Below are 20,206 nucleotides of genomic sequence, written 5' to 3'. Positions count from 1 at the left end.
CGAATTTGATATTAGACAAGGGGTAGTTATCTTAAAAATATAAGTCAGATACCATGTTCAAACATCGGCTTGTTACTATCATACGAAACCCCGTTTATATTCTTGGGATAGAACAATCATACTATACTGTATTGTATACGCATCTATTTCAACTTCTATGCTAAGTTACTCCAAATACGATAATACATCTAGACTCAAGCATCTTCGCCTCGTACTTCCCGTTCTAGATACTGCGCCTTCTAGTAGTCTAAGCATACTACCGAGCCTCAAACGACTCGAATAAACCCACCACAGAACAACCCCTAATAAGCCGTATTTGCTAGCCCCCGACATCAAATCGGAGTCAAGCACTACGTAGACTTATCCTCTCCCTTCCCCTCCCCCTTTAACTTCTCCAACCCCTCCACCCCACCAACATCCTCCCTAAACCTCGGCCTCTGAATCTCCACCGCCTCCGTAACACGAGCATACGTGATCCCTCCCAACCGGCCCACCGGCCTAAGCACCGCGGGATCAATCAAACTGCGCTCCTCATTAACCGCATCCTCGCGGACCCAGAATCGCGTGCCCTCGAGTAGAACCAGACACCCCGTCTTCTTCCCCGGCTCAGCCCGGCTCTCGAACTCGCGCACGCTCTCGAGCTTGCACTCGACGCTGAACACAGCCTCTTTTACCCTCGGGGCCTTGACGTCGCGCGTGTCGTATACGGGTGTCAGACCGCTGACGTCCCACTCGCTGGTACCGTACGGGGCGTCCACGCTTGTCGCGTTCGCCGCCTCGAGGAAGTCCTCGCCGATGATGCTGACCACGCACTCCCGGCTGTCGAGGATGTTGCGCAGGGTATCTTTTGGCGTGGCGAGCGTGGCGGCTACGCCGAGCGCGAAGAGCGGCGGGTCGTGGCGAGCGTGGCGGCTACGCCGAGCGCGAAGAGCGGCGGGTCGTGGCTCACCATGTTGAAGTATGAGAAGGGCGCTAGGTTGCGCGCGCTGCCGTCTGCGGCTTGCGACGATACGAATCCGATGGGTCGCGGTACGATGCCGCTGATGAGTAGCTTGTAGTTGAAGGTGAGGGGGCGCCCTGCCTCGTACGGGTCGATGCACACGTGTTTCTTGTCGTCTGCCTCGGCAGCGCGCTGGCTATTAGCGCCGGAGCCGATGGGCCAGTCAGGAGCGGCGGTTTTGGTATACCGGAACTGCGACTCGTTATCCCAGTCCGGGCGCGACGCCTCGGCCTTCTTGAAGTCCGGGTGCGGGTTCCGCTTAATAGCGGCCTCCTGCTGAGTTGAGAAGGACATGTTGTTGGCGGCGAATACCGGATCTAATAAAAAAACTCTAGGTAGCACAAAGTGCGGTGTTGGTCTTCCTCGCAGTGTGCGGATTGCCAAGAAAGAGTTCCGATGGTGAGGAGGCGGCATGGGGAGGAAGTTATAATACCGCAAGGCGGCTACACGCGGGTGATAATCGCCGAGAGATACAGCGTAGCGGAATAGCCGATTACCGGAGGAGACGGCGCGGAACGACGGAGATGGCTTCCCACTTTTAGCGCTTGTAGGATTCCTCGATTCCCTGTAAGGATTATAAATGGCCGTGTTTATTAATGTATGATTGTTTGCGTTTGGAAGTTTTGAAAAGACCATTAGTCCTTTTCGAAAAAGAGCATTCTGTTATTAGGTTGGGTGGTGATGTAATGTTTCGGAACGCTTACTCGGAACGTTTCTGAATCGGGGAACTCGGGGGAGGACCGGGATTGAATGATAGTCGGGGATCAAAAGTGTTCCCGAAGTTGAATCGGAACGAGAGAAATTCCACAATGGATCCCTAGACTATAAATCATCAGGACATAGTATAGACTCCTCCCTATGATGGTATCTAATTTATTGAACCACAAAACAGTATAATCATAAAGATTTCAAACAACCATGGTAGAATGAAGAAGTAACAAATATCTTTTAACGAAAATATCATCCATCTCATTGAATTCATACAATTCATACGCATCATCTTACACCATGCCTGCCCTCTAACTCCTCATCTAGGTATCTAGTCCTTGACGCCTACCGAAACCGCAAAGCCTGCCTTAGTCCCGACGACAGCTTATCCCTAAAACGCCAGTGTCATACTTGTAACCCAGATGTTGAAAAAAAAATTTCAACAAACTTATCCCACGTAGATAAAATTAAAAAAAGGTATAACCCGGCCCGGCAAACACTGCATGCTGGCACACCTAGTGCTATATTTACCAACACCTTCCCAGCCGTACATGTAACCAAAGGAAAATTAGAAAGTGAGGCTCTGCCCTCTTCGCGAGAGGATATATTCGCAACCTAGCCTGGCCTTCTCCTCGTGTGCGAGTATCTCTTTCAATATCTTGTCTCCTGCCGGTTCTTTGCCGTCGAAGTTTTCCTTGGTATGGATGATAACTACCGTTAGCCCTCGGAGAGCATTAGGCATCTTCGGAGTCCGCAGTATACTGGCATCCTTCAGATTCATCTCGGCGGTTGGAGCCATGAGATGCGAAGAAATGTTGTTTTCACTGGACTCGGGTCTCGTGCTCTTTGGTGGTCGCATCGATTTCGGCGACACAGACCGGTCGTCTACCGGCACGGGCCCGTGAGTAGCCCGGGCAATGGCTCTGTTAGCTCTCCTGCCTGATTCTTCCAGCTCCCTCTTGCGTTTCTTAGTCGACTCGAGCCTAGCTGGGACCTGGCGAATTCTCTCGACTTCTGCCGCGAGTGTTTGCATCTCTTGGGTGATGTAGCGCGGGGTTAAATGGCCATAGAGTCTGTCGTCGGTCCGGCTATCGTCGTACGAGCATTCGATAAATATCGCTGCGAGGTGTCCGGTTGCGATCTTCGGAGCCGCTTCAAGCCAGACGCCAATGTTCCTTGGAGACAACGAGAGGCTATCGGGCTCCACATCGCCGAACATCAGGATTTCGCGACCGCTGAGTGCGTCCCGGATGAAGTATGCACTCGAATCGTAGACACATTCTGTTTCCCGTTCGATTTCGCCTATGGATTGAGTTCTGACACCGTTCCTGAAGATAATTGACGACCCCGAAGCGCCATTGGCACTACTAACACTTCTAGGCGATATGAGAGATCCATCTGTACTTCCATAGCGTGAAGACGTCGAACCCCTATGGGCATGTTTCTCCATGCAATGTCCGTGGCTGACGCTGAAGACTTTAACTGTGAGACCATCGCTAACTTCTAGGTAGCCTCTATCAGCCCCTTCGCCAAGAGCCGGACTACCTCCCTCGACTAAACGCATGTAAGTTACGAGGCCGGCGCCATTATTCTCATCAGATAAATTTGGCCAGATAATATTGTTGAAAATATGCGTCTTGAACGCAGAGATGGTAGAGGGCAGACCGGCGATGCGTTTTGGTTTTGTTCCTGGAGGAGCTGCGGTGTTGAGAACGAATCCGCTGATATGGTCCAGATGAGGGTGAGTAATTAAGTACGAGTCAACAAGATTTTTTGATACATCAAACGCATTGGCCGACGCAGAGGTAGAGTGGATTTCCATGCCCGCAAAGGGTCCTGTCCTTAAGACATGCGGTAATGCAATATCACAGCCGAGGCCTGGTGGCTGCGTCTCCTCAAGAATTTGAGTGATGGCGGCGAGGTGAACGCCACCATCGAGAGCAACTAACGATCCCCGACTCCAGTTAGTTCTAACGGACCGTACGAGGAAAGCGGTGACATTGTCCTCCCGTGGTCCACCACTCGCGCCCTAAGATGAGAATTGAATGTTAGTATCTACAGTATACCGATAATTCATAATAGCACAATATTAATCCTAATTGGGATCCTCGGTGTGAGAAGCAAATGTCAACCGTCACCGTTGCGCCGCGTAATCCGAGTCAAAGGACCGGACCGGTGTAGGTACATTAAATGGAGGTCCCGAAGTACAAGATGGACAGTGGACAGGGACGGTTCCGGTGACGTCACAATTTCCGGAGAGATTGATAGAACCGATAGAAGAAGTTATCGACATGCGAATACACGTGACCTCTGCTATTTTCTTATATCCGATAGATGGGTTTGGCTCGAATTTGGTATTTGGAATTTGGAATTTGGGGTGTTTGCTCTTTCGTATTTGTTGTCACCGGCCGTCGAGTCTGGCAGAAGGATAGTAAGCTTTGTCTTCTTCCAGAGAGTCCTCGGAACCAAGGCAACCGGAGAATCATTTGTTTAAAAACGGGTACATGGAATCCAACAGATAAATACTTTGCGACCAAATTGCCTTGGAGTATCTGTTTCGTCGTCGGGTCGGTAGCGGTTTGGTTGTTGAACCAATTAAATTCCCCCATATTGATCGATCTAACTATGCGCCAGTGCAGCATTTCATTCGACTCATATGCGCAATACATGCTCACATCCAAGTGGTCATCCAAGTGGTCGAGGGTCGCGTTGTAAGCAGCACCAGCTGCTGGCGAATCAAAGGTCGTTGTTCCAAACAGGTTGCATTTCATGAAACTAAGATTGAGATGAAACGACTTTACTTACCAGCACAATGACCTGCAAGGCAGGCTGACTTGCATTTCTCGTCCTGTCCTGTCTACCCATTCTCTTGCGACAATTGGTAGCAATTGCGACGGTTCCGTAGCACCTTTGTCTCGTTTTGTCTCGTCTCGTCTAGTGACAACCGATGTGTAAAGGGTAGTTTGTTGCGCTCGCCGGGGGAGAAGAATATTCTTCCAGCTTTCAATTCTTCTCTTGGATATGCGAAAGAGTGTTTGGAGAAGGTGGCTTGGGCGATGCACAGCGTTGAGGCCGTTATTCGTCCCCAAAGGAGCGCGCTACGGCATCGGTTCTTTTGCTTTTGGTAGGTTATCTACCACCTAAAGCTTTCCGTATCCCACACGTGACTTTGAATTCCAGCGCCGCTCTCTCACCCCAGCTCTTGTTTCCTTTTCTCGGCGTTGTCTGACCTTTGTAATTCTTCAGGCGGCTTCTCAGTAACAATAGAAGAAGGGAAGAAAAAAGAAGAGAAAAAAGAGTTAGACGGAAGTGGTTCAAGATATATCCCCCATGTGAACAATTAATTCTGGAAATCTGGGGAACTGGGATCTTCTGACTTTAAGGTTAGTTACCTAAGTAAGTGATGTGTGCAAGCCCCTAAGTTGTAGCTTTTATCCAATTCAGTTCTAGCGCACAGGAGGCACAGCTAATCGAAAACTCCACTGCAGCGCAAATCGAGTTCCGGTATGGGCAGGTTCGATTCTTGGGTTTGTTTTAGCGTTTACCTAGGGCCGGCTAGGACCTACTAGGACCTGATAACAACGGAGCGGTACCACCTTGATATGTGTTCCTCTCGGTCACTCCGGTATCTACGACTCTACACATGCGAATCGCATCATTCATACTGCATTTTTATTTGCCAACCACAACCTGTTTTTTCTTGTCACAGATTTAAAATTGGGCCTTCCTTTTCCGATCCTATCCTACCCTTAGTTTCGGTACCGCGTCTTTTTTTTGGTTTAACATCAGTAGGTATCATATTCGACGTCTTATTTACGCTTAATAGAAGCCGCATTAGGATACTAGCTTGTACTTACTTACTATGTTAACAGCGGATGTTATGCGACTATTGTGGTTCTCGCTAATAATAACTCAACCGTAGTGACGTTGTTTGCGCGGTAAGACGGGGCTAACAACTGGCCATCACTTATATAGCCTAGGTACCTTATGTCTTGTTGACTTAAGTCAGTCAGTAGTCAAACTACGCACTCGCCTAGGTTGATCTATTCAAGCCGATGTTCAGTTCATACACATCATCTCTGAGTCAACAGTTACTCGTACAGGACTCGGATCTACATATACATAGGTACCTAATATATAAAAGAACCCCGAAGCAAGGCATCTGGTCCAGGGTTGTCTACTATGATGTCTCCAATCACTGACTCTCGACATAGTACATTTATATTTACATTTATATTGAATATCCAGAAGTAGATAATACATTAAGTGCCTGTCTACCTAAATACCTAACCATTTAATACCTTAAAGTGTAGAGAGTATGCGTACTTATACGCTATATATATGACGACTAGAAAACTTACCGTGAGTGGGTAAACAGTTGTTGCTTTTTAGAAAACATAAAACAAAATCGGTTGCTGAAAGATATCGGTTGTAGAAATACTTTTTTTTTTCTTTTTTTAATAATTTCTTATATGGACATTTTCTCGAATAGCCTGCCCATGGAAACATACATCCCGGTATCGCGTACATTTGACAAACTCCCCTCGTCAGAGACGTGGCAACAAGAAAGGACAACTTACTCACGAAGCGCCCAACCCAATGCGTGTCCTAAGGTCAAACGCCACCCCTATGCCCTAGAATGCCTAATTTTCCCATGAATTCAAACTTACCGCAAGTTGAAGATATTCAGCTACATGGGCAGCTTATTCGTTGGACCGGTCTCTGCCTCCAGGGCAGCTGTGTCCAATGGCAAACTGCCTCAGGGGTTGTATAGGTCGGCGAGTCCGGCTTCGTCAGCAGGGTTGCCAAAAAGATCATCGCATTCGTTGAATTCTATATTGTCCACAGCCTCGACCGAATCGTCATCAGCCATTTCAGCTTGTTTTTCGCCTTTTTCTTGGTTATCTTCCGTACCCTCTGTAATAATATCCACGTTAACGGACGCTGCATTATGGATATTAAAATCGGAATCCGGGTACAAACCTAGAGGCTCAGTCGGAGGCGGAGTTGGCAAATGACTTGCCTCCGTTGGCGTTGGTACACTACCAACCCCATTGTCGGCCTCGTCCTGTTGCCCCGTGTGATCTGGTACCTGAGCATACGCATGTTGAGGCGTTGTGGGTGGTGCTGGGCTAGGGCTTGTTCGTGGCCTCTTATTTGGGCCATCCCGAATAGGATCGTAGGGTATACCGATATTTCGATCTTCCATCAATACTTCGTCCCTACCTCGCTTTCGTGCCGTGTTCCCTATGGGACTCGACGAGGTTCCAGGGCTCGAAATTGGTTGTTGATGGTAAGGAGGAGGCGATATTGGCTTTGGAGACAAATACGCATAGGGCGAACCCGAACCCAGCACTGGAGTGTAGAAATCAATTGACGAGTGTATACTACAAGGCGTTGAATTAGTAGCGTCCTGTTGATATTCCGCGGTGCTTTGGTAAGTTGTTGATGCTGGTGAGGGCAGATCTTCTGCTGGTGCTGGAGTGTCTTTACGTCCGCCTGTTCTAGCTAATTTCTTTGCTAGGCGTTTTTCAAGCATAAGCTCTGGCAGCCGTACATCGGCACCGGGGACTGGGTTGTCATTATCATCTAGTAACCCAAAGTTTCTACATTCTCTCAAGAACTTTTGTTTTTTGATGTCTCCTTTGTGCTTTGCCATATTAGCGCCACCTCTCTCTTCGCGTAGTTTAAGACGAGCGTCAGTGCTATTATCAAGTGCATGGAGAATAAGCCGGTAGCTTAGGGAATTCTTATAATTACGATGGTCTCGCCTCTTCCCCCTTGATCTGGCCTCAACGAACTTTGGATATTCGTCGTACCACCACAAGTCGACTACGGTCCGCATATCAGAGAAATGCCTTGTCAACTTGAAGATGTTATCCTCGTGCTTGAAGTTCCTCTCGTCGGGGCGGACGTCGAGGTGAATCATGGCGTCGACGAGATCGAAATGCTGCTCAAAGCAATATAAATGCATATACCCGGCATTATGGTAAGGGTCGATGACCTCACCGTCATCATTCATCCGCTCATCAAAGATAATACGCGGAAATCCCGTCCTGATGGTATTCTGAGTATCTTCACAGCCGGCAAATCGACACTTCTGAGATTGGGTTCCGTAGGGATATCTGTCATTGGACTGAGGAGCGACCCAACCAATCCACAACGTAAGACCCTGGCGGATCCTGTCCTCTACCTCTGGTACCCCGTGTAATCGGCTCGGTTGCGAAAAAAGGTCATCGTTTTTGGGGCCGTAGAGATACCTACGTAGTTCGTGTTCCGAATACGTTTTGCCCCTCTCAAGCTCTCCGCATTCCGTATACTTAAAAAGAGGACGGCCATTTTTATCCTTTGGACCCCAGCTCTCCGGGGGAGATGGTGGGGACCCGTACCACTCCCGAGGGTCTGGTTTTGGGTCTTTCTTCCTTGTGACTCTAGGTATCTGGCCGCTTCTTAGCGATAATCCATTGGGCCCCTTGGCAGGGCGCTTTAAGGGGGGCTCATGGTGAATGAGGACTGGTGAGGGTATTCTGCTCCTTCTGAGTGAAAATATGTCCCGTTTTTCGTTCTCTGGTTGGCTGTTGCTGTACTCAGAGCTCAATATACTCACGTCGCTGATTCGGCGAGGGGTTGGATACGAACTAAGTGGCTGCGGATGCTGAGGTTGATAAGGTTGATAAGGTTGAGGAGGCGGTGAAAACTGGGTAGGATGAAACTGGGTGTAGTTGATAGGATAGCTTGGGGAGGTGGCTGTGAAATCATGGTGGTTGGCAACGGGGCCACTGATGTTCATGGAATTATACGTACCGTACGGTTCTTGCTGGAAGGTAGGAACCGCAACATGACCGGTGTTACTTAGAAGGGTCGGGTCTACGAACTCTTGAGAGACCGGGTAAATTGGTTCCGGTACTGCAAGAGTCGGGTCGAAGCTCTGGAACTGAGAAGGATGAGTGTTATATGGACCGACAGGTGGAACGACAGGCGGTTCAAGGAAATCTGGTAGTGTATCAAATTGTGTAGTCAATATCGGATTATCAAAATCGATATTTTGAAGAATGCTTGATGTGTCACCGTACATATCCGGAGGTTCCATCCCCGGGTACTGATTTCGCTCGTAACCCATTATTGGTTGAGTAGTATGTCACCTAATAGTGCGAGATCTGAGTTCGACGCAGCTTATAGACGAGGTAGTCAGCTCTGCTAAACCGCCAAGGCAAGAAACCGCTATGAGAAGTCGATCAGGGGTAAAACCAACAGGGTTACTCTATGAAAAAAAATTCTACTCGTATTGATCGGCACTACGTAACTATATACTATTGAGATAACAAATCCTTTTTCTTCATTGCGGTCCGAGAGGGGCATTGTTCGTGTATAACATTGTTAGGCACAATAAACAAGTTACTTCCCTAGAAAGAACCTCTTATAACAGCAGCATTGTCCATTACAAAGAAACGATGTGTATAGGCACAAGGGAAACGAGATCTGAAGGGAAGCTACATTGATAGGGGGTTAGATGGGTTCACGGCATGATAACCATTTTCGAAGCCTATGTTATTGGTTAGCAGGGGTTGCGTACAACAAAACATAAGCGTTGCGTCAAGAAGATATGTATAATCAGTAGAGCTCAATGCATTTTCTCAACAGGGAGTTTCAGAACAGGTCTGTGAATGCGTTGATTTCATCAGGGGATATCGTAGAGGTGCTTGAATAAGAAGATAAACTTACTTCGTGACATCGTGGCAGTTATACCGATTCCCTAACATCTAGTATTAGGTGGGCAATCAGGGGCCGGATTATTCAATGCGAATAAAATATTCGACCATTAAACAAAGGCAAGGAGAACTCCCTTCTCTAGGTTGTGCCATTAAAAAGAGCTGTTAGTAGTTGTCCCCGTTCATGTTTCTTCTAGGGATACAGATTGGGTAGCGGATGATATCACGCCTCTTGTCCAAGACACCAAGCTGAATGAGAAAAATGGCTCAGAGTTTAGGGTTTGTTGCTAGACTCGGCTACGACGAGCTTTCTAATAATCGGAGCTGATAAGTTAGAAGCTTGCCATCTGCTTATATCCAACGAATCCTCATCTAATTCGGTTGCGAATTCTAATGATTGAGATAAAGTGATCAAAAAAAAAGAAAGGAAATTTTAACAGTAAAAAGAAAATGTTAGTTTTTTTTTGGTTAAGTACTTACTTGCGGCGTATAGGTTTTACCGTACTCCGCTCACAAAAACGTGGACGTCTCGTGACATCCCAGATAGCCTAGGTACATCAGCGTAGGTACATTAAGTCAAGTACTCCCCAAAGACCATGATTGATCGATAAGCGCTGCTAGGGCCGTCCCACTACTTCCCACTTCGTTTTTCCCAGGCACTGCAGGCACTGGTGGCATCGGTGGGTTGGAACATTCAAAGTTCGTATTGCCCTAGTGCGTGCTCTTCGCAACCTTATTACGACCAATTGCGACCAATTACGGCCAATTGCCAGCGTAAACTTGGGGTTTGCTCGTAAAAATAGGTACTTACACCACCTCATACAGATGTACTTCGTACATACAGGTACCTAAAAGGTAAAGACAATGTACCTAGGTACCTGGAAGCCACAGTTAGAACATCAGACTTCTGAGAGTCGAATTATTTCCATGTTTCCAAGTTCCCATTTAACCTTTTTAATGATCCTTTTCCGAATACATATCTGCCCAACTCGCAGTACATTGCTGTGTTGCATTGTCATGATACCCTATTTTTATATCTGACCGAGGTATTATTGGTTGGTATATCTTGTTGCGATAGGTCGAAGAGGAAGAAAGGTCAATATCGTCCCCCCCCCCCGAAACAATTTGACGTCACGGGCCTCTCGCCTTTTTTGAATCGCTTTTGAATCGGGTAATCCGGCGGACGAGACGGGCGTAAACCTTTGAGCGCTTCTTCCCTTCTGTGCTAAACGACGAGAAATCGACATGGCGCAATTGAATCCGGACCTGCAAGAGAAGTTGGACGAATTGGAGAGAGAGCTCGAGGTACGCTGGTGTCATTTACTTCTCCCGTTATTCGGCTCGCGATACCCTTACCGCCCGCCAGCAGCGGCGGGGTACGAGGCCCAACATGTTCACAAGAGAAGCCATTGAACGCAAACTAACTACGAGTCCTGGTATAGGAAGGCGACATTACAGAGAAGGGGTAAGGTTTTGTCTTTAATACTATAGTGTATATCATTAGACCTTCCTCTTGACGTGCCATCGCATACAGTATTCATCCTTAGTCGTGCTAACACGCCTCATTTCGCCTGTAGCTTTCAAAAACGACGGACCCAGCTACTCTCGCAATATCTAGGCCCCGGCGCATTAGCTGATGCTACTGGAGGCTTACGAATACACACTGTCGACGACGATACCCCTAATACGAGCGAAGGGCATAGAGACGCAGCATATGCCGCTTTAAACACCGTTAATCCAGATCCCCATGACGCGTATTCCCCTTCGACTATCACATCTCCCGTCGATTGGCGACCCCAATCGACTGGAATACCCAGTTCTGGCCCTCCCTATGGCGCCGAGCATCCGGCCGGGTTGCTACGTCCAGGCGGACCTTTGGCCGAACAACGTCCAACCTTGAGCCAGCGCGATTCGCTATTTCTTAACCCTGTTCCTAGCTATGCTCAAACGATGGTTTCTGACTCTCCCACGCGGTCGGGGACGATGGTCTCGGGGGATTATGCCTTTAAACCGGAGCACCAAGGAGGGTATGGACCCCAACAACCAAACCCTTATGACAGCCGGACCGGCACAATGGTAGACTCCCAGGTGTATTTTTCCGATTTTGCCGGTCAACAGTCATACGACCAAGGTCCCGGTGGCGGCGGCGGCGGCGGCGGCGGCGGCGAATATGGCGGAGGCGTACACAGATATTCATCCAGTGATGCCTTCTCACCTACCGCTGCTATGGCCCCGCCCATGCTCACTGCGAGTGATTTACCTCCCCCCGAGGCACTAGAGTATCAGATGCCCCTCGACCCACGAGAACTACCATTTGCTATCCATGACCCGCACGATGAAAATACCGCTATGTCGAATTTCGACAACATTGCTGCTGTGCTAAGACATAGGGGGCGCACTACTGGGAAGCTTCCGGCATATTGGGTGCTTGATAGTAAGGGAAAGGAGATAGCATCTATTACTTGGGACAAGCTCGCTTCTCGAGCAGAGAAAGTAGCACAAGTCATTCGAGACAAAAGTTCGTTGTATCGTGGGGACCGCGTTGCTCTTATTTACAGGGATTCAGAGATCATCGACTTCGCGATCGCCCTCCTAGGCTGTTTTATCGCGGGCGTTGTGGCAGTTCCTATTAATGACTTACAGGACTACCCAAAGTTAAACCTCATCTTAACTTCCACGCAAGCGCATTTAGCCTTAACTACCGACAATAACTTGAAATCATTTCAGCGAGATATCACCACGCAGAAATTGAACTGGCCTAAAGGGGTTGAATGGTGGAAAACTAATGAATTTGGAAGCTACCATCCGAAGAAGAAGGATGACGTACCCCCTTTATCCGTCCCTGATCTAGCATACATTGAATTTTCCAGAGCCCCGACTGGAGATCTTCGGGGTGTGGTACTTAGCCACCGCACTATAATGCACCAGATGGCGTGTCTAAGTGCTATAGTTCAGACCGTCCCTAATGGGTCCAACGACACCTTCAACCGTACCCTTAGAGATAAGAATGGACGCCTCATAGGAGGGGGCGCTAGCAGTGAGATTCTTTTATCCTACCTTGATCCTCGTCAAGGCATCGGTATGATTCTGGGTGTCCTTCTCAATGTCTATAGCGGTCATACGACTGTATGGGTAGAGAATAAAGCGGTAAACGCTCCTGGTCTCTATGCCCACCTCATTACTAAATATAAGGCTACGCTTATGGTTGCCGACTATCCCGGCCTGAGAACTGCTGCCTTCAACTACCAACAAGATCCCATGACTACGCGAAATTTCAAGAAGGGCATGGAGCCAAACTTTCAGCATGTCAAGCTTTGTCTAATCGATACCTTGACGGTGGATAGTGAGTTCCACGAAGTATTAGCTGATCGATGGCTTCGACCTCTACGAAACCCTAGGGCTAGGGAAGTCGTTGCCCCGATGCTATGTTTGCCCGAACATGGAGGCATGGTTATCAGCGTCCGGGATTGGTTAGGTGGCGAAGAGCGCATGGGATGTCCATTGAAATTAGATATCGACACCGATTCCGGTTCAGAAACCGACAAGGAGGAAGATAAGGACAAAGAAAAAGAGAAGGAAAAGGAAAAGGAGAAGGATAAGGAGAAGGATAAACCAGCGCCATCGAATGGTTTTGGAAGTCTTCTCGGGGGCGGTACAACGACTACGAAAGAGCATGACGCTAAGAATGATCTCAGCGAGGTTCTGTTAGACCGAGAAGCGCTCAAGACGAACGAAGTCGTCGTAGTAGCCATAGGAGAGGACGCTCGGAAGAAGGCGAATACCGAACTAGGCACCGTCCGGGTTGGTGCCTTTGGATATCCGATTCCTGATGCTACTCTCGCTGTTGTTGACCCCGAAACGGGACTTCTGACCTCTCCACATTCTATTGGAGAGATTTGGGTGGATTCTCCTTCTTTATCCGGGGGGTTTTGGGCGTTGCCCAAGCATACAGAGCAGATCTTTCATGCCAGACCCTACAAATTCGAACCGGGAGACCCGACTCCTACACCGGTAGAGCCCGAGTTCCTTAGGACCGGTCTTCTTGGGACCGTGATTGAAGGCAAAATTTTCGTGCTTGGATTATATGAAGACCGTATCCGACAGAAGGTCGAGTGGGTCGAGCATGGCCACGAGGTTGCTGAACATCGATACTTCTTCGTGCAGCACATTATTGTCAGCATCCTTCGAAACTTGAATAAGCAAGTATTTGATTGCTCCGCGTTTGACGTCTTCGTCAATGATGAGCATCTACCAATAGTAGTACTAGAGTCGTCGGCAGCTTCAACAGCTCCAGCAACGTCCGGTGCTCCGCCTAGGCAGCTAGACACCGCGTTGTTAGACACGCTCTCAGAAAGATGCATGGATGTTCTTATGCAAGAACACCATCTAAGGGTTTATTGCGTTATGATCACGGCACCGAATTCCTTACCGCGTGTGACGAAGAACGGTAGGCGAGAGATAGGAAACATGCTGTGCCGCAGGGAGTTCGACCTCGGCAATCTACCATGTGTTCATGTAAAATTTGGCGTCGAACATGCGGTGCTAAACCTGCCTATCGGGGTGGACCCTATGGGCGGTATTTGGTCGCCCACGGCGTCAGACGCTCGAGGAGACTTCCTTGGACCTGCTGACAAGCAATATTCAGGAATTGACAGACGCGAGGTTGTCATTGACGATCGTACATCTACGCCATTAAATAACTTCTCAAGCATCACAGATCTCATCCAATGGCGAGTAGCACGGCAGCCGGAAGAGCTCTCCTATTGCACTATCGACGGCAGGGGTAAGGAAGGGAAAGGCATTACGTGGAGAAAGTTCGATACTAGAGTTGCTGCTGTAGCCCTGTATCTTCGTAACAAGGCCAGAATACGGCCCCGTGACCACGTCATGCTCATGTATACGCATTCCGAAGATTACATTTTCGCCGTCCATGCTTGCATCAACCTCGGTGCCGTCATCATACCAACTGCACCGATGGACGAGCGACGATTGAACGAAGATGTGCCGGCTTTCCTCCATCTCATTAATGACTATGGCATTAAAGCTGTCCTTGTTAATAATGAGGTAGATCACCTCCTTAAGTCGAAGGCCGTCTCCCAGCATATCAAACAATCCGCCCAGTTCCTCAAAATCACTGTCCCGAGCGTATTCAACACCTCGAAACCACCTAAGCAGAACAGTGGTCTCCGTGACCTTGGTATTACCGTCGATCCTGCCTGGATACAGCCGGGATACCCTGTTATAATTTGGGCGTATTGGACACCAGACCAACGCAGAATTTCGGTGCAGCTTGGCCATGACACTATTTTAGGGATGTGCAAGGTCCAAAAGGAAACCTGCCAGATGACGAGTTCGAGACCGGTGCTCGGCTGCGTCAGAAGCACCACGGGCTTAGGCTTTATCCACTCGTGTCTAATGGGTATCTATATAGGCACGCCCACTTACCTACTTTCACCCGTGGAGTTTGCGCAAAACCCCATCTCACTCTTCTTAACCCTAAGCCGATATAAGATAAAAGACACATATGCAACGCCCCAGATGCTCGACCACGCTATGAATACGATGCCCGGCAAGGGCTTCGCTATGCACGAACTAAAGAACATGATGATCTCGGCCGAAGGAAGGCCCCGCGTCGACGTATTCCAAAAGGTCAGACTCCATTTCGCGGCCACTGGCCTTGATAGGACGGCTATAAATACGGTATACTCACATGTACTAAATCCGATGGTTGCGTCGCGGTCGTATATGTGCATCGAGCCTATCGAGCTTTGGCTTGACCAACGGGCTCTTCGTAGAGGGTTAATCGTTCCTATAGATCCAGAGTCGGATCCGAAGGCCCTATTAGTTCAAGACTCCGGCATGGTGCCGGTTTCAACCCAAATAGCCATCGTCAATCCCGAGAGCCGGCTCCTCTGTACAGATGGGGAGTATGGAGAGATCTGGGTTGATTCAGAAGCATGCGTGAAGGCGTTCTACGGGTCCAGAGATCCCTTTGATGCCGAACGCTTCGATGGACGCACTATAGATGGCGATCCCAACATCAGTTATGTCCGAACTGGAGATCTCGGCTTTCTGCATAACGTCAGTCGGCCTATTGGACCGGGTGGGGCCCAAGTAGATATGCAGGTCCTTTTCGTACTAGGTAACATCGGCGAGACCTTCGAGATTAACGGTTTAAGCCATTTCCCGATGGATATAGAGGCCTCGGTTGAGAAATCCCATCGAAACATCGTTCCCGGTGGCTGGTAAGTTCAACTCTGCCAAAATGATGGCTCAAGGCTAACACAATATCTAGCGCCGTCTTCCAAGCAGGTGGACTCGTAGTCGTCCTTGTTGAAGTGTCACGCAAGGCTTATCTTGCGTCTATCGTCCCCGTCATCGTAAATGCTATTCTCAACGATCACCAGATAGTAGTTGATATAGTTGCCTTTGTGAACAAGGGCGATTTCCCTCGTAGTCGACTCGGTGAGAAGCAACGCGGCAAGATCTTGGCTAGTTGGGTTACTCGAAAGATGCGTACAGTCGCGCAATTCGCGATCCGCGACGCAGACTCCGGTAGTGTGGAGGGCGGCGATGGAGCGGGCGAGAACCACCGTGCTAGTGTGGGCAGTGTTCGAAGCAACAACGCTCCCGGAGCAAGTTCTCTAAGAAATATGGAGCACGCACCACAGATTTTAGAACAGGAAGAGCTAGATCATCAGATGAACAAGATGTCAGCCTTGCCTCACGCAGTGGACCTTTCCGCTAGCAACGAAAGAATTGTGGATATGGACCGCTTCAGCAACGGGGGCGTGCCGCTGAGACAATACCCGCAGCCACCGCAGATCCGCCTCCCCGGTGTCGACGGCCGCGAGGCTTCGAACGAGGCCATGTGGGCCCGCAGGCAAAGTAGTACAGGACAAGACGAGGAGTGGCAGCGCGATGCCCTGATGCACATGAATTTGGCCAACCAGATGCAGCGGCAAGATTAGAGGTCTGCCGTCTCGGGGCGCAGGGGTTTATACAGGGGGGTGAGGCGCGACAACCGCATATGACCGTGGTCTGGACTAGCTATCTATCTATCTATCTATCTATCCTGGCATACCAGTAGATGGTTGATACGGTCCGGATCCGGCCTTGGAGTTAACTGGTCTTGTGGGTTTTTGTGCGACTTGACTCCCGGTAACGAGGGTCTGGATAACAGTGTTTTTTTCTTCTTCTTCGAATAGCGTCAGGATTGGGCATTGGTTTTTCTGTACGGTATCGAGATATCACGAATCGGATGTCTACATGAGCATTGAGACGATACTCCGAGCCTAGTTATGAATTCTTCTGATTTAATATTTTTGGTATTCATGCTTACCTATCAATTTGACTGATATTTATCTCAACTAAGAAGTAAAATGAGGGTAGTTGGACATTGGGGTTGTTCCCTCGGCCATTTATCTAACTCCTATTAGGTCTAATAAAGATAATGGACGGCCTAAGACATCTTATTACTACTCAATAGTTGCAATTACTATCCAAGAAAAAAAAAAAAAACACCTCCCGGATCCCAATTAGATGGCTTCGGATTTGTTAACTGCATTGCTAGATATAATATGCGGAGCATGCACTCCTCGTCACCCTTCTATAAACGTGTTGAAATATAACTTCTACTAACAGTAACCAAAAGGCCACAAATTTGACTAGAAAATGTCGCAAAATTAGACATCAAGAGTTATAAATACCGCCATATATTAACAGACTTTACTATTCTCAATATACGAATATCACACGGACCGAAAACATATTACAATACTCTACGAAGGTAAAGACATGATAGATAGGCATTCAACCTTTGAATTATAGTGACTACACAACTGCGACACTAGGTAGAGAAAGTCGCGTCTTTTTACGTTACTCGTATAGAACATTTTCATTCTCATCGCATTAGATTCCATGATAGATTATAAAATCCCACGTTCATAGCTTGACGTTCTTCTCAGTCTCAGCCTTGATGGCAGAGCCGAGCTCGGGGTTGACCTTAGTGAACATGTCGTATGTTCGCTCCCGCGTGTCCTTGTGCGCATCCTTTAGGTGAACGGCGACGTTGTTGACGAAGTTCTCCTGTTGACCCGGGGTCCGGCCAAGGACCTTCCAGAGGCCATGGGCTTGCTCGTAGTCGTGGGGCTGGATCTCGTCGAATAGGTCGCTAACAGCGGCTCCGGACCATTTCTCGTGGGGATTCGTAGGCTTGATGGCCTGGTAAGTCAGGTTGCGGTAGCTGCTGGGGTAGTTGGGGTTGGCGCCGTAGTTTCCGTTTACGGACATGGCTCCGTCACGCTGGAAGGGGTTAAAAGCATGAAGGGGTGCGTTTACAGGGATTTGCTGGTAGTTGACACCGAGCCTGTGCCTGTGGGTGTCGGGGTATGAGAATAGACGGGACTGAAGTACGGGGTCTGCCGAGGGCTCGACACCAGGGACGAGATGCGACGGAGAGAAAGCGACTTGCTCAATCTCGGCGAAGTAGTTTTCCACGTTCTTGTTGAGTGTCAACTTGCCGAACCGTCGGAGAGGCACCTCAGCTTGTGGCCAGACCTTGGTCAAGTCAAAGATGTTCCACTTGAACTTCTCGGCTTGCTCTGGTGTTAAGACCTGTACATAGACGGTCCAGCTCGGGAAGTCGCCCTTTTGGATAGACTCAAACAGGTCCTGGGTTGAGAAGTCGGGGTTGTCAGAAGCCAACTTGCCGGCCTCCGCGTTGGTGAGGGTCTTGCTTCCTTGGTCAGTCTTCAGATGTACTTGGACATAGACAAAAGATCCGTCGGGCTTGGTCCATTTGTGGGTGTGGCCAGAGTAGCCGTTCATAAACCGGTATGAGTAAGGCGTGCCCCTATCAGAGAATAGGTGCATAACTTGGTGGACGCATTCTTGGTGGGTAGACTGATTTATGTTAGGACTTGCTTCCGTAAGGCATTACAAGTGGGCGGGTAAGTCAAGTGTACACATACCAAGTAGTCCCAGAACATAGTAGCATCCTTCAGGTTGGTCTGAGGGTTACGCTTCTGAGTGTGGATGAAGAGTGGGAAGTTGGTGGGATCTCGGAGGAAGAAGACGGGTGTGTTGTTGTAGACCCAGTCCCAGTTGCCCTCCTGAGTGTAGAACTTGAGGGCAAATCCTATAGCCCTAGTTAGCAATTGGGCACCAACTATTCTAAGCGGCAGTTAACATACCTCGAGGATCTCTGGCGCTGTCGGCCGACCCCTTTTCGCCACCGACGGTAGAGAATCGAACGACGGCTGGTGTCTTTTTACCAACACCAGTCAGCATATCAATAGAGCTGATATCGCTAATGTCGTCGGTGACTTCGAATTCACCGTAGGCGCCGGCACCCTTGGCGTGGACGACACGCTCAGGGATACGCTCGCGGTCAAAGTGGGCGAGTAGATCAATCAAGTGGAAGTCTTGAAGTAGGAGGGGACCATGAGTGCCAACTCGCTGCCACTTAGAGGGATTCTCGATAGGGAAGCCATTGGAAGTAGTGTACACGGGCTTATCGTTGTACCTAAAGGTAGACGCGGGCTTCTCGTTGGCGACCATCTTTACGACTAAGGGAGTTGAAATAGATAGGAGTCAACGATTAATAAGGCGGAACTGGTACAACGGCTATTTTGTTTTGGGTATCTTAGAAAGCAGGCTGTCCAAATAACTCAGGGGCGCTACCTGAGCTTCGGGAGTAGAGTCGTGTTACTACGTAGACGAAGAAGTCCCCCTCACACAGATAGAGCTTCTTATATACGTACGTAGGTAGGGGTACGAATGGATAACTAGGTTTGTGCAAACCGGAGGGAACGTAAGATATCAATCGAGCTGAGGAAAAGGGGGGATGAACAGATATAAATACTTAACCTAACCTACCTTAACTCGTCCTACCTGGCTTTGTTAATAAGAGACGCCGGATGTACATGACAAGAAAAGTTTCAACTACATTTCATGAAACCGCCCCCCCTCTTTCTCTTCTCTCTCTCCACTCCTTCCACTCCTCGCATCATCGTAGCAATGCGCTACTCCAACTATTCATCTGACCACTTACATACGAGCTGCGGCGGGCTTTGTATGTATGCGTCGTGCTTGCTCTAGTAGCACGGTCATATACACTACCTATGTATGGGGTTTGATGAAGGACAGGGGAGGTGAGCCAAGGAGAGACTTGCCTAGGCTCCGGGGGTGGAGAAAGATGAGAGGTCGATAAAAGTGACGAAAGTAACGAAAGTACGTAACGGGAGATGGGTCCGGAGTGGGTTCAGGTCTGCATTTGGTAAACCCAACTACCCAACTATGCAAACTACCAGACTTTGGGAAGTGGGGTAAATCTACTGGGCCGGGGTTGACCAATTAGATAATTGCTAATTGAGAGCTGTGAGCTTTTAGTAACCTTTTTAAGTTGCCCCGCGATTTACCGGCATCCCTCCAATACCTACTTCTTCTAATACACATCCATGCCTTGCCTACTTTGTATACCCAGGTAGGTATGTAACAACTTCAAGACATCCTCGTCGCTATGCTATATCTTCTCTTATAAAATACAATTCGGCAAGTAGCCATAAGACCTATAAGGAGTTCGGTCTCTCTCGGTATTCGCTATCTCTACGGATTCTCTAGTCTCTTTAGCCTTCACGCTTGACCTATACTACAGTCTTACGCGACGCGTATTAGACTGATTACCTGCTTTTTTTTTTTTTTTTTTTTTTTTTTTTTTTTTTTTTTTTTTGGTTGGTGACTTTATCGGACACCCGAAAGAGGCTAGGCGAGGGCGGGAATGAAAATT

General features: G+C 48.7%; 5 protein-coding genes across 5 annotated transcripts; 1 reads left to right on the top strand and 4 right to left on the bottom strand.

Annotated features, from left to right (window-relative positions):
* Nucleotides 1-80: 80 nt before the first annotated feature.
* Nucleotides 81-1,294, bottom strand: F4817DRAFT_367432 (uncharacterized protein; the record flags this gene model as incomplete). Its single annotated transcript, XM_049307123.1, has 2 exons — nucleotides 81-819; nucleotides 873-1,294. The coding sequence occupies 2 exons, from the start codon at nucleotides 1,292-1,294 to the stop codon at nucleotides 351-353; spliced, it is 891 nt and encodes a 296-aa protein (XP_049156266.1). The 3' UTR covers nucleotides 81-350.
* Nucleotides 1,295-2,276: 982 nt separating this feature from the next.
* Nucleotides 2,277-4,479, bottom strand: F4817DRAFT_318688 (cAMP phosphodiesterases class-II-domain-containing protein; the record flags this gene model as incomplete). Its single annotated transcript, XM_049300947.1, has 2 exons — nucleotides 2,277-3,737; nucleotides 4,384-4,479. The coding sequence occupies 2 exons, from the start codon at nucleotides 4,477-4,479 to the stop codon at nucleotides 2,277-2,279; spliced, it is 1,557 nt and encodes a 518-aa protein (XP_049156265.1).
* Nucleotides 4,480-6,130: 1,651 nt separating this feature from the next.
* On the bottom strand, nucleotides 6,131-8,931 carry F4817DRAFT_346460 (uncharacterized protein). Its single transcript, XM_049304399.1, has one exon. It carries the CDS (start codon nucleotides 8,826-8,828, stop codon nucleotides 6,468-6,470), a length of 2,361 nt encoding a protein of 786 aa, XP_049156264.1. The 5' UTR covers nucleotides 8,829-8,931; the 3' UTR covers nucleotides 6,131-6,467.
* Nucleotides 8,932-10,121: 1,190 nt separating this feature from the next.
* F4817DRAFT_346454 (acetyl-CoA synthetase-like protein) lies at nucleotides 10,122-16,491 on the top strand. Its single transcript, XM_049304398.1, has 4 exons — nucleotides 10,122-10,722; nucleotides 10,860-10,882; nucleotides 10,995-15,662; nucleotides 15,713-16,491. Exons 1-4 carry the CDS (start codon nucleotides 10,663-10,665, stop codon nucleotides 16,386-16,388), a joined length of 5,427 nt encoding a protein of 1,808 aa, XP_049156263.1. The 5' UTR covers nucleotides 10,122-10,662; the 3' UTR covers nucleotides 16,389-16,491.
* A 627-nt stretch (nucleotides 16,492-17,118) lies between these two features.
* F4817DRAFT_346452 (catalase-domain-containing protein) lies at nucleotides 17,119-19,125 on the bottom strand. The gene is made up of 3 exons (XM_049304397.1): nucleotides 18,612-19,125; nucleotides 18,390-18,556; nucleotides 17,119-18,321 (listed from the first exon to the last, which is right to left on the bottom strand). Exons 1-3 carry the CDS (start codon nucleotides 18,976-18,978, stop codon nucleotides 17,362-17,364), a joined length of 1,494 nt encoding a protein of 497 aa, XP_049156262.1. The 5' UTR covers nucleotides 18,979-19,125; the 3' UTR covers nucleotides 17,119-17,361.
* Nucleotides 19,126-20,206: the final 1,081 nt, after the last annotated feature.

The sequence above is a fragment of the Daldinia loculata genome (genome assembly GCF_022478755.1).
Source record: "Daldinia loculata strain CBS 113971 unplaced genomic scaffold F4817scaffold_49, whole genome shotgun sequence".
Lineage (NCBI taxonomy): Eukaryota > Fungi > Ascomycota > Sordariomycetes > Xylariales > Hypoxylaceae > Daldinia > Daldinia loculata.
This window is presented reverse-complemented; position numbering and strand designations above follow the sequence as displayed.